Consider the following 14,308-nt stretch of genomic DNA (forward strand, 5'->3'; position numbering starts at 1 on the left):
TTCCCCCCCACACACACACGCATACACACACACACACACCACACAGACAAGAATTCCTACATTCACCACTGAATTAGTTAGAGGCAGGGTACCACCATGCAGGGTTAGTTAGAGGCAGGGTACCACCATGCAGGGTTAGTTAGAGGCAGGGTACCACCATGCAGGGTTAGTTAGAGGCAGGGTACCACCATGCAGGGTTAGTTAGAGGCAGGGTACCACCATGCAGGGTTAGTTAGAGGCAGGGTACCACCATGCAGGGTTAGTTAGAGGCAGGGTACCACCATGCAGGGTTAGTTAGAGGCAGGGGGTACCACCATGCAGGGTTAGAGTTGTAATGAATCTTCAGTCAGCTTTTCCTTCCAGGGTGACAACTGGCTTTGAGGAAGGTTGTAAACGCAGGGGAGATTGTGGTATAATTCCTCAGACTGGCATTTCTGCCCCCCAGTCACCATTCGATTATCTCCCAAATTGCTGTGTTTCAGAGAGATAAAGATTTTTTATGGCTTGCTGACTTGAAACAGGCAGCCGAGGCGAAGGGAGGGGGAGAAGGGGGGGGGGGGGGTGGCCAGGCTGCCATGCATAGTAATTTCCATTGGTAAATGACAAAATCTTTGTTTATATGACATTTCCCCAAAATGACTGCGGCAGATGAATCTAAAATATAAAATGTCACATTTGGCATGCAAAACTATGAAAATATATTTCTGTGCAAAATTCATGGAGGCATTTAATTTAGAATGTGTTTAATAAGGGAGTGTGCCTGCATCAGTAATCCTGCCCTGGGGTCCCAGCAACACTGTCATATTTATTCTCTAGTTTTCCCCCTTCTTCATTCCGAAGCCAACATTTTTTAAGGGTAAATGTTCATTGTTAATTAAGATTTACTAATTAAAATGAAAATAATTAAGGAGAAAGCTTAATCTCTGAATATTAGGCTGTACTTAGAAAGAAAAGAAGTTTTTGTATGTGGCATTTCCTGTATGTGAAAGAGTATTGTATGTGTGAGATGGGTGAGTGTGCTACCTTGAACAGATATCTGTGAGGGCTGGCAGCCGCAGACCAGCTGAGGGCTCAGGGACTTGATCTGCTGCTGGAACCTTCTACTGTACTGTAGACTGTGGACCGCTACTATGTACCAAGGCTCTTTAGTCTGATCTGAGGCTGGGGCACAACAGCTCTGTGATGAAAGAACCATCACCCCTCACCTCCCTGCACCAGCCCCCTCACCTCCCTGCACCAGCCCCCTCACCTCCCTGCAACAGCCCTCTCACCTCCCTGCACCAGCCCCCTCACCTCCCTGCACCAGCCCCCTCACCTCCCTGCACCAGCCCCCTCACCTCCCTGCACCAGCCCCCTCACCTCCCTGCACCAGCCCTCTCACCTTCCTGCACCAGCCCCCTCACCTCCCTGCACCAGCCCCCTCACCTCCCTGCACCAGCCCCCTCACCTCCCTGCAACAGCCCTCTCACCTCCCTGCACCAGCCCCCTCACCTCCCTGCACCAGCCCCCTCACCTCCCTGCACCAGCCCCCTCACCTCCCTGCACCAGCCCCCTCACCTCCCTGCACCAGCCCTCTCACCTTCCTGCACCAGCCCCCTCACCTCCCTGCACCAGCCCCCTCACCTCCCTGCACCAGCCCCCTCACCTCCCTGCACCAACCCCCTCACCTCCCTGCACCAGCCCCCTCACCTTCCTGCACCAGCCCCCTCACCTCCCTGCACCAGCCCCCTCACCTCCCTGCACCAGCCCACCAACCCCTTGATCACAGTGGATGTGTACTTGGTTGCAACAGAATGATAACATAATAAAAACAGGAGCATAACAATAATAATAATCACATTAACAATTTACTAATCACATAACAGAATAACAATTTAATGACAACATATTAGCCACTCAACAAAAATATGAACATTATATTAACAACATAATAGCAATATATTAACATAATATGTCCAAACCCACATGCTGTAGAGCTTACAGCTGGGAGAGGCTGCCTGCCGTCCCAGCGCTGAGAGCTTACAGCCCAACCTGCAGGATGTGTGGGCTAAACCGCTTTACCAGCAATTACACTCATTTCACTTCCTCCTAAAGTGTTTTGTTGTTCGGTCTGCAGAGATGCTCAGCGAGGAGATTGCAGGGCATTACTGAGGAGCTCAGGGAGGGGCTTTGCCCCAGTAAGACTGGCAGAGAGCAGGGCACTGGGAGAATCCTCCTGCAAGCCTGTGTGTGTGTGTGTGTGTGTGTGTGCATGTGCATGCAGAACGTTTAAACGTTTACCTTCCCTTTGATTCACTGTGCAGCTGATGAGGCTTTTATTGAAAGTGGGAAACGATGGTACAGCAGATGAGCCACAGCATCCAGTTGGATGTTTGTATAGTTTGGGGGCTGATTGGGGGCTGCCATGAAACTGCTTGGAAAACTGATTAATTGCTTCCGCTTCCAAAATTATTTTGGAATTCTTGTTTGATTGTTTGTGCTGTTGAGACAGTGGCTGTATTTACACCTGAGGGTGTTGTCATGAGGCTAGCAGGGGTGTGGAGGGGAGGTGAGGCTAGCAGGGGTGTGGGGGGAGGTGAGGCTAGCAGGGGTGTGGAGAGGAGGTGAGGCTAGCAGGGGTGTGGAGGGAAGGTGAGGCTAGCAGGGGTGTGGAGAGGAGGTGACGCTAGCAGGGGTGTGGAGAGGAGGTGAGGCTAGCAGGGGTGTGGAGAGGAGGTGAGGCTAGCAGGGGTGTGGAGAGGAGGTGAGGCTAGCAGGGGTGTGGAGGTGAGGCTAGCAGGGGTGTGGAGGTGAGGCTAGCAGGGGTGTGGAGTGAAGGTGAGGCTAGCAGGGGTGTGGAGGTGAGGCTAGCAGGGGTGTGGAGTGGAGGTGAGGCAAACAGGGGTTCAGGGGTGTTGAGGGGTGCAAAGGAGAGGAAAGCCTTTACCACACCAACAGGACAAGAAGGGCAGCTCAGATTTTCCTGTAGGGAACAGAGAGTTACGGGTAATTGTTAACATGTAGACGAGGAATGTATCTTGGGGCACCGGATGTACAGTAAACACATACCACACACACACACACATGTTTAGGGTAAACAGATCTTAAAGTTAATGTTTCCTCAGTGAATCGATCAGGTTCTGGTTGAGAGAGACTCTGGCTTTTCTGGAGTGAGAGGGAATATCAACTGAGGCTACCTCACCATGAAGTAGCCTCCCGACTAATGTTACCTAGCATGTAGCCTCCAGACTAATGCTATGGTTAAATCTTTATTTAAATCCATCATGTCAAGGGTTTTCCTGGCTCAAAAATAGGTTTCGGTGATGTAACCCCACCCCCACCCGACCCCCCAGGTAATTATCAAGCTTTTCCTCTTCAAATCAAATCAAATCAAATTTATTTGTATAGCCCTTTTTACACGCAAGCATGTCACAGAGGGCTTCACATTTTCCTCTTGAACATCGTACTTTTTAAATGCAATTTACAGTTGTGAAAATCTATATTTTAATGGTGTTTCACTCACACTGTAGTAACATCTGTTCACCTGGCTACTTCGTGTCGGGTGCGTTTTGTGTAAATATATATTTTTTTCTTTTTAATTTCCCCCTTTCTCTTGTCCATGATCTGTCAATGACAAGAACATTGAATAACCTTTAAACAATAATTTGGTGACATATTTTCTGTTATTATTATTTTAGTTATAGCGGTTAACAGCTTACTGAATGCTTTCAACTGTTTTGACCGTCTCTCCAGACTAGTTCAGGAGGTTCACTGATTCTGTAAGTTAGCATACCTCGGTTGGTCTTCTTTGTCTTCTGCGTATAACCTAACTAGTGCTGCGGGATTGTGGGATACACGAATTACAGCAATACAGGGATTTCTTATATTTGTTTGCCCTATTTCTGCTAGAAGGGTTAGGCGGGCCGCCTTATTTTCATTGCAAAAAACCCCCTGCATGTAACCTTCAGGCTGAAGCTAATGCTAACCCTTCACTAGATTCCTGCATGTAGCCTTCAGGCGAATGCTAAATACTAACTATTCCCTCCATTCTGGATGCTAACACTAACCCAGCTCTCACCACTAATGCTAATGCTGACCCAGCTCTTACCACTGATGCTAATTCTAACAGCTCTCACCACTAATGCTAATGCTCCTACTGACTCGCCCTATGCTCCCCAGGAGGAGGGCATCTCTGGGCATCTGGAGGTGTGTGTGCGCTGCCTGCGCGGCGTGAGGGACAAGCTTCCCAGGGGCCTGTACTCTGTCAGCCTGGCCCTGCACTCCCGGCTGGGGGCCGCGCCTCTGGGCCAATCTGGGGATGAGGAGAAGGGCTGGGCACAGACCACCCGGCCTGTGGAACACCAAGGGCGCTTCTTCGATGCAGAGCTACACTTCAACCAGAGCCTGTTCATGGTAAGCTGCCTTTGGTTGGAGCTTAAGGTTGGCGTTCAAGGTTGGTGGTCATGGTTGGTGTCATGGTTGGGTGGTCATGGTTGAGGGGTCATGGTTGAGGGGTCATGGTTGAGGGGTCATGGTTGGTGGTGGTCATGGTTGTGGTTAGTTTGTGTGAGTGTAAATATTCTCCCTTCAGATTCCCTGGACTAGTTATGTAAGTGTGAACATTTTGCATTTTTATTGAAAAGCTATATGGGTATTTGAGAAATCCGTTAAATAGGGTTCAGTTTGGTCATGACATGGAGTTGAAATGGATTCTTTGAAGAGGCAACATTTCTTGTGTGGAGGAAGTTCCCTGACATGGTGACAGGGACACAGCACTCTCTTCTCTCTGCTGAGAGGAGTGGGGTTTTTATTCAGCAGGGAAACCAGGATGTGATTTGTGGCTGAGAGAGTTCATTCAATAAGACAGTGGTTATTGAAACGCAGTCTTAGGAGACCACTTCCAGTCAAGTCTTTCTGAGACAGATTGTGTGATGTAGGGAAAAAAATGGATATATAACTAAACATATTCTTCATCTGAAAACAATTTTGACACTTAAGACTCAGGATTAAAACACACTCACTTTCAAGAGGGGGAAAAGTGTTTGAAGTGAAATCCAATCTGGGATCTGCTGAATGTTGTCTCCAAAACCAAGCAGAGGTGATCTGTCAGGTAAAAAGAAACAAACACCTCATTTAACAGCTCTGTAGATTTTGTGTGTCGTTTTTACTTTATACTTTCGTAATATTTCCAACTCCATCTCCTGTTTCCGCAGCTTGACAGATTGGCTGTAGAGAGACAGAGGGTAAACTGAATGAGGGGAGGTTATGAGAGTGATATTAAACAGTGAGTGTATATGAGAGTGATTTTCAACAGTGAGAGTGTATTTGTGGAGAGACATGGTATTATGCTGTGGAGCCTCTGGTTAGTCTTCAGGGATCTCCAGGATGAATAGAACTGGACATTTAATCCATGCATGTAAATCAAACCATAGAGATGATTCATTTATATAAGGGTTAGGGTGATTAGGGTTAGGGTTAGGGTGATTCATTTATAGAAGGCCTGGGATGTTTTACTGGAATTAAAATGAAGAAAAAATATTGTGAATTTTTGAGTTTATATCACAAATAGTCTGTGGCCTGTGATTACAGGAACATAATGTATATCTCTTAAAGATACTGTTTGCTCTTCCAGTTACTACTGCTATTACAGTCACCATTTTGTGTTTTTCTAGTTATTATTCACTCCTCCCAGAACAGCTTGAGAAACAAATCCTTAAAGTAGCTTCAAAACCAACAGGGACAAGGATTACCCTTCTGAGATTAAAACCTTTGTGGGTCTTCAGCTTGGAAATGCCTAACTCATTTACGTCTAAACCATGTTAACTGCAACAATGAACTGCCAAAGCCACAGTGGGCATCTCCATCTCCATCAGATCGGTTCTTCTGGGATTCTGTGCTGTGTGCTGTGGTGACAGTCTTCCAGCAGTAACCATAAAGGCCTTCGCTAGCACATGTGGACACTGTCAGTGACTGGTGGGCGTATTCATCCAGCCTGTTCATCTGCAGCTCAGACAGAAAGAAAGGCAGCACATTTGGCAAAACCTCAATGTGGACCTCAGTGTGGATCTGGAATAGAAAAGGTTTAGTTGCTGTAGTGTGGTGTCCCCCTCCTCCCCTGGCTGCCCTCCTCCACAGTGGCTGTCAGGACGGGATCGAGGGCCGATCTGGCGGAGACCGGCGTGTTGGAGGGAGCGCTTGGCCACGTTAGAGCGACTGGTAGTGCACCCTTCAGAGGAAAGCAGGAATTAGCAATAGTAGGAGGATAGGAGCTCATTTTCTTTCTTTCTACCTTCCTTTATCTCCTTTTGTGTGTTGGGGTTGGTTTAGAAGGAACAGTTTGATCTGTCTTGGAGATCCTGGACGGAAGTCGAGGCTTGGCAGGGCCTGCATGTTTCTACTGCAGCTAGTGGGATGCAGCCCATTGAGCAGGGATAGATGATGAACTCAACCAAGCGTCTCTCTCTCTTATCCCCTTTAGTTTCTCCAGAGAAGGAGTTGGTAAGGAATGTTCCTGTGGTAGGAAGCACAGATGAAAGCGTTCTAACAGAGTCCTTCTCTCCAGTCTGGTGGCTCTGACCTGGCCCTCCTCCTGGCAGGGTTGTACACAGATGTGTGTCGTGATGAAACATGATGGTTACATTTACATGTAGTCATTTAGCAGACGCTCTTATCCAGAGCGACTTACAGAAAGTACAGGGACATTCCTCCCGAGGCAAGTAGGGTGAAGTTCCTGGATAGTTGTAATGTTGTACTGGTGTAGCTGGGTTCTACACTGCACAGACCAAGTCCTCACCTGACACACACACACACACTTATACACACACACATACATACACTCCTAAACTTCTTCAACCAATGAGACATCGGTATGAATGAAGAAAACTGGTTGGCCAAAAGTAAATAGTGTTACAAAGATAGTTACTGTAAACAGAGTTAGATAGCTGACTGTGACAGATATATGACTTTTTGCTGTTCAAACCATCACCGCGACAACGCTCCTGGCGTTCTGCCAGATCGTTTGAAACAAACACCGGAACAAAACGTCCGATCTGCCGTTTGGTCTAACCCAGAGCAGGATCCGGCTCAGATGAACCCACAGCACATTAGCATGTTTTACAGCACTTAACTGTCTTCACCACGCACCCACCCACCCCCATGCCCCTATAGTGTGTGTGTGTGTGTGTGTGTATTAACATGAGTGTGTGTGTATATTAAGATTACTGTGGGTATTACCATGAGTTTGTCTGTGTGCATATTAAAATGAGTGTTTCAATATTAGTGTGTACATGTATTAAACTGATGTGTATGTAAATATTCCCCGTGTATTGTGTGTGTGTCCAGACCCTGCCTACCTCCAGAAGTTCCTCTATGGTGATGGTGTTCCAGCTGCTGGGGAGGGGCTCCTGCCCAGGGGGAGTGGTGCTGGGCTGGGCCCCCTGGCCCCTGTGTGGCCTCTCCCTGCAGCCCGTCCAGGGCAACTTCCGTGCCCCGCTGCTCCGAGGGGGGCCCTCGCCATGCCTGGACCAGTTCAGGAAGATCGAGGCGCTCATGTCGTCAGACCTGGACACCTGGCTCTGCAACCTGTACATCCAGGTGTGTGTGAGTGAGTCTGTGTAATCTCTCCCTGGAGTGGTAAGAGTTATGTTGTCCTGGACCTGTCTGTCTGTCTGTCCTGGACCTGTCTGTCCTGGACCTGTCTGTCTGTCCTGAACCTGTCTGTCTGTCTGTCCTGGACCTGTCTGTCCTGGACCTGTCTGTCTGTCCTGAATCTATCTGTCTGTCTGTCTGTCTGTCTGTCCTGGACCTGCCTGTCTGTCTGTCCTGAACCTGTCTGTCTGTCCTGAACCTGTCTGTCTGTCCTGGACCTGTCTGTCCTGGACCTGTCTGTCCTGGACCTGTCTGTCTGTCCTGAACCTGTCTGTCTGTCTGTCCTGAACCTGTCTGTCTGTCCTGAACCTGTCTGTCTGTCCTGGACCTGTCTGTCCTGGACCTGTCTGTCTGTCCTGAACCTGTCTGTCTGTCTGTCCTGAACCTGTCTGTCTGTCTGTCCTGAACCTGTCTGTCTGTCCTGAACCTGTCTGTCTGTCTGTCTCCACACTTGCACTTCACTTTTGTTTGTGTTTCTATATGTGTTTGTTGATGTGTCTGTGTGTGTGCATAACCAGTGTGATCGTTGAGCCCACAGGCCTTACACACTGTCTGCCCTGATGTGACCCACGGTCTATAGAGTGTGCTGCGCCAGTCACAGGCTGTGTGTGGAAATGGCTTGAGCAGAGAAATTGTAAATTGTCCCCAGATTGTAAACAAACCGCATCTTTACTAAACACATCCGGACGTATTAGTGTGTATGCATTGATCCAATTACTGGACAGCTTAATTGAATTAAAATGCAAGAACAAAGCTTCCTTATGTAATGTTTTCTCCTGTATTGTTCTCCTATCCATGCCGTAGTCAGTATGCACCCTGGCTGAGTGACGTGCTGTTAGGACACTTCCAGTAATATCACTGTTGTTCAGGACATCACAGCTATCCTGGCCTCACATGCTCACCTTGTTCAAGTCTGAAATACTCTCTCCATCCTTCTTTCCATCTCTCTCTCCCTCCCCCTCTCCTCCCTCTTGTCCTCCTCCTCTCCCCTGTTCTTCAGGTGAGGAGACTTCCCAGCGACAGGTCCGGGGGTTCCCAATGCAGAGTCCCCCTGCCAATCCCTCCTCCTGTTCCCCAGGCCCCTCCTCCTGTTCCCCAGGCCCCTCCTCCTGTTCCCCAGGCCCCTCCTCCGGTTCCCCCGCCCCCACACACCCCCATGCAACCGCGGCCAGGCCCCGGGTGCATCCCGCCCGGAGGAGGGGGAGTGGAAGGGGAGACCACCGTGGAGCAGTGTGGCGGGGGGTGCACCCTAACCCAGTCTGCTGAGTCTGGCTGTTCATCCTCCTCCCTGACGGGTAGGTGGGGGGGCTCCGTTTCCACGACTACCACAGTGGGGGGCAAATGTCACCTAATGTCACTGACGTGGGGCTGGTGAGAGTGGCAGGGCTTGCCTGCTGTCCTCAGAGGTGACAGAGCTTCCAGGCTTGGGGACAGCACACCAGCCTGAACACACACCAACCTGGACAACTCTGTCCCAGATTAGCTTGGACCGCGTGATAAAGCACTACGTCAATGTTTGCTCAGATATTAGGATGGCCTTTTACCTAACATAAACAAGATGATCTGTTAAGATTGTTGTTTGAGTCAAATATTTGCACATGGCAAATATTGAGTGTTTGGCAAAGTGTTTTCCTCAAAATCCAGATAATCTTTCAGCTAGCGTAAACAAACTGATCAAACAATGGTAATGATGTAGCCTGGCAGGACAGATCCCGTGTTTCTAGATGACAGAACAGGCCTCTCTGGGATGGAAGACAGAGATCATCTTCTCCCAGGAACCAAGCGCATGGATGAGCTAACTGTTGGAGGAACATCAGAACCCCCTGTGGAGATCAGTCCAAACACACGTGTTACTGCCATGTGGGAAGGTCATACTGTAGCGTGCATGAGGCACGTCAATAAAAACAAGAATATGTTTTTATTTTGACATATTGAATGATTTCTTGGGGGTTGTAAAGCAGTTTTGACACGGAGCAGATCTCCTCAGCTTCCTCTGCAGGAAAACAACAAACCTGGCTGCATCAGCTGATCACTGATGTTTTGTTAATGCACAAAACCATTTATACTTTTGCTTCTTTGATATTTTACTGCCAAAATTATGTGACCTGGCTGATAGGATCATTGCAGCATCAGGGATCCCTGCCTGCCCTGCCCTGTGGTGGGCAGAAGAGACAGGGAGGAGAGACAGGGAGGAGAGACAGGGAGGAGAGACAGGGAGGAGAGACAGGGAGGAGAAACAGGGAGGGTGAACAAGGAGAGAGAGGGAGGGTGAACAAGGAGGAGAGACGGGGAGGGTGAACAAGGAGGAGAGACAGGGAGAAGAGACAGGGAGGGTAGACAGGGAGGAGAGACAGGGAGGGTAGACAGGGAGAAGAGACAGGGAGGGTAGACAGGGAGAAGAGACAGGGAGGGTAGACAGGGAGGAGAGACAGGGAGGAGAGACAGGGAGGGGGGCAGGAGGGACAATGTTACTTTTCCAGAAACCGGAAGTAGAAGTGCGGCCACTTCCTTTCTAGGATACACACTATTGGTTCTGCCACCAGGTCATCCCACATCCCCTCGCTGCTGAGAATCACACCCCGGCTCATTTGGTATTGATCTAGTACAAAGACATGTGCCTCTGTTATTAATACATCAGGTTTTTGGCAGGGCTCATCTTTATTTAACAGTCCTGAAAAGTTTCTGGGGTGCTCAGCTTTAAGCATGTGCAGCCGTGTTAATTACACCCGGGCTGTGACAGGTCTGCTGTGACAGGTCTGCTGGGTGGAACCTGCCCCATTTTAGACGTGATGTTGCTTGACAGCTCAGCAACAGTTCTCCCAGTGCTGCAACATGTGGAAGAAATTGGTCTTTTACATTTCACAGCTTGTCACTTCCTCTGCTCCGCGAACTCTGACCTCCCACCGAGGTCCTAACACCCCACACGGGAAGAGTCCCATCGTCACCATGGAGACGGAGGCATTGTGGGAGATTTATGTTTAGCCACACGGCCAAAAGGTATCGGAACACACACACAAACACACAATGGCACTTACTCTAAAACATCCACACACATTCTTACACACACATTCTTACACACACACACTCTCTCCTACATACATACACACACACACGGAGTCAGGTGAGGTGTGCTGAGAAGTGAACCTGATCTGTTCCAGGACCAGCGATCAAAGCGCCTCAGTCTGGCTGCACTCTGGCTGAGTGGAGCTGACTACCCTCATTAGCATGCAGCCCTCCACAGCCTCTCTACAGCAGGACACATGCAGCCCTCCACAGCCTCTCTACAGCAGGACACATGCAGCCCTCCACAGCCTCTCTACAGCAGGACACATGCAGCCCTCCACAGCCTCTCTACAGCAGGACACATGCAGCCCTCCACAGCCTCTCTACAGCAGGACACATGCAGCCCTCCACAGCCCCTCTACAGCAGGACACATGCAGCCTTCCACAGCCTCTCTACAGCAGGACACATGCAGCCCTCCACAGCCTCTCTACAGCAGGACACATGCAGCCCTCCACAGCCTCTCTACAGCAGGACACATGCAGCCCTCCACAGCCTCTCTACAGCAGGACACATGCAGCCCTCCACAGCCTCTCTACAGCAGGACACATGCAGCCCTCCACAGCCCCTCTACAGCAGGACACATGCAGCCCTCCACAGCCTCTCTACAGCAGGACACATGCAGCCTTCCACAGCCTCTCTACAGCAGGACACATGCAGCCTTCCACAGCCTCTCTACAGCAGGACACATGCAGCCTTCCACAGCCTCTCTACAGCAGGACACATGCAGCCTTCCACAGCCTCTCTACAGCAGGACACATGCAGCCCTCCACAGCCTCTCTACAGCAGGACACATGCAGCCCTCCACAGCCTCTCTACAGCAGGACACATGCAGCCCTCCACAGCCCCTCTACAGCAGGACACATGCAGCCCTCCACAGCCTCTCTACAGCAGGACACATGCAGCCCTCCACAGCCTCTCTACAGCAGGACACATGCAGCCTTCCACAGCCTCTCTACAGCAGGACACATGCAGCCCTCCACAGCCCCTCTACAGCAGGACACATGCAGCCCTCCACAGCCCCTCTACAGCAGGACACATGCAGCCCTCCACAGCCTCTCTACAGCAGGACAAATGCAGCCCTCCACAGCCTCTCTACAGCAGGACAAATGCAGCCCTCCACAGCCTCTCTACAGCAGGACACATGCAGCCCTCCACAGCCTCTCTACAGCAGGACACATGCAGCCCTCCACAGCCTCTACAGCAGGACAAATGCAGCCCTCCAAAGCCTCTCTACAGCAGGACACATGCAGCCCTCCACAGCCCCTCTACAGCAGGACACATGCAGCCCTCCACAGCCTCTGTACAGCAGGACAAATGCAGCCCTCCACAGCCTCTCTACAGCAGGACAAATGCAGCCCTCCAAAGCCTCTCTACAGCAGGACACATGCAGCCCTCCACAGCCTCTCTACAGCAGGACACATGCAGCCCTCCACAGCCTCTCTACAGCAGGACACATGCAGCCCTCCACAGCCCCTCTACAGCAGGACACATGCAGCCCTCCACAGCCCCTCTACAGCAGGACACATGCAGCCCTCCACAGCCCCTCTACAGCAGGACACATGCAGCCCTCCACAGCCTCTCTACAGCAGGACACATGCAGCCCTCCACAGCCTCTCTACAGCAGGACACATGCAGCCCTCCACAGCCTCTCTACAGCAGGACACATGCAGCCCTCCACAGCCTCTCTACAGCAGGACACATGCAGCCCTCCACAGCCTCTCTACAGCAGGACACATGCAGCCCTCCACAGCCTCTCTACAGCCTCTCTACAGCAGGACACATGCAGATGGGGAGATTATGTCAAGGTGGAAGAGGAGATTTGGAGAGACAACTTTAACCCAAAAGCAAATGGAAATCCAATTCCGCGAGGAAAAGAGGAACAAATGATTCCTGTTATCCTGAGCTGTTCTGGTGTGGAGTCTCTCTCTCTCTCTCTCCCCTTCTCTCTCTCTCTCTCTCTCTCTCTCTCTCTCTCCCCTTCTCTTTCTGTCTGTTTCAGGGTTGTTTTTCAGGTACTGTTTGGAGGTATTTCTCAAAGTGATGACATGTTGTCGAGACCGCATATCTGAGTAAAAGTCACCAACTTCTGACTTGACAGTCAAACTGAAAGTTTTTGATCCTTTGGGTTTTAAATGAATTAATTCACTTTTAAAATATTGCAGCACTTGATGAGGTGTCTAGTGAATGCTTCATCAACAGGAAAAATGATGTTTTACACCGATGTTACTATACACTAACCCTACACCGATGAGTTTGCTGTGTCAGAGAGTCTTTCTCTCTCCTGTCTTCCTTCCCATGACCCATCAGAGCAGAGTGGAGGATGTTTTCCTTTTGAACACAGAAACTAGCTGGAGGCTGTCTGGGTGAGATGACCTTTCACATTAACAGAACGATCCGGTTTCTTTGGGTTTGTTTGAATTCAAACGACTCATTAGATTAGCGTTGTGTTCTGTGATTGCCATCAGTGGATCAGTATCCACACAGAGGAGCAGAGACATATTCCAGCACGCTTGTCTTTTTCCCCATTTCAGAAAATGCATCATAATAAACACGGCCTTGAGCACCGTGACGGTTTCCAGGCTTTTTCATCGGATGTGTTTGGAGATGTTGCTCCTGGAGGAGTGCCTGGGCCTGTCTCAACCCCCTTAGCCCCTCACAACCAGCCTGTCTCACCCCCTCAGCCCCTCACAACCAGCCTGTCTCACCCCCTCAGCCCCTCACAACCAGCCTGTCTCCCCCCTTAGCCCCTCACAACCAGCCTGTCTCACCCCCCCTCAGCCCCTCACAACCAGCCTGTCTCCCCCCTCAGCCCCTCACAACCAGCCTGTCTCCCCCCTCAGCCCCTCACAAACAGCCTGTCTCCCCCCTCAGCCCCTCACAATCAGCCTGTCTCACCCCCCCTCAGTCACTCAACCCTCCTCCTGACAACTCAGTTGCTGTCTCCGTATAATGAGTGGTATAACCTTTGCAATACGGGAGTGTGTGTGATACGTGTGTGCAGTTATGAGCGTCACCTCGCTGAGGAACTGAGGAAGGAGGAGACAGCTAGCTGGAATCTTCCAGACAACAAACCCTCACCCTGAGACAACACCATCCATCCTCCATGTCGACTTATGAACACAAACCAAAAACATGACGTCCACTACGGCCGCTGTGGGATCGACTTTCTAGCATCAGCGTTGTATTTGGATCCTACCATGAGAAGGGAGATCAGCAGCTAGGCACAAGCCTGGCCAGCAGGGGGGGGCTCGCAGGGGGTCAGAGCCCAGGTGAGGTGGTTGGTCCTGGTGGTCGCCTCCTCTCTGCTCTCGTTACGTGGGTCTGGTTCTCTCCAAAGCCCCCCCAGGCCCACCCGCCCCCCTCCCAGGGCTCCCACAGCTGTGAGTGCTGGATAACAAGGTGCACTTGCTTCCCTGGAGAAGCAGGGTTGAGGCAGGCCTGCTCCCAGGTCAGGGACACAGCCTGTAGCTGTCGACACTGCCGCCATCCTGGCTCAGCACGGCTGCAGCAGCAGGGCCAGGAGAGAGCGTTATTAGAGAGGCCAGGCGGCCTTGTGCTGCCCTCTCTCCCATTAAAACCCTCGCTGGCCAAGGAGTCACCAGCCCAGTTCCTGACAGG

At 50.7% G+C, this 14,308-nt stretch overlaps 1 protein-coding gene across 3 annotated transcripts in view; it reads left to right on the forward strand.

The window, feature by feature from the left end:
- The window catches only part of ofcc1 (orofacial cleft 1 candidate 1), a 60,835-nt gene that overhangs the window by 353 nt on the left and 46,174 nt on the right, over positions 1-14,308 (forward strand). Inside the window, exons 1-4 of one of the 3 annotated variants that reach the window (XM_084703288.1) lie at positions 3,699-3,758; positions 4,159-4,392; positions 7,321-7,572; positions 8,627-8,921. In XM_084703288.1, the coding sequence (XP_084559414.1) occupies positions 4,390-4,392; positions 7,321-7,572; positions 8,627-8,921 (550 nt within the window). In that variant the 5' untranslated portion in view covers positions 3,699-3,758; positions 4,159-4,389. Of the gene's footprint in view, positions 1-3,698; positions 3,759-4,158; positions 4,393-7,320; positions 7,573-8,626; positions 8,922-14,308 lie in introns of those variants that run through there. The other 2 variants (XM_084703287.1, XM_084703291.1) reach the window with 2 other exon arrangements.

This window comes from Hypomesus nipponensis, chromosome 8, assembly GCF_054491055.1.
Source record: "Hypomesus nipponensis isolate SF chromosome 8, ASM5449105v1, whole genome shotgun sequence".
NCBI lineage: Eukaryota > Metazoa > Chordata > Actinopteri > Osmeriformes > Osmeridae > Hypomesus > Hypomesus nipponensis.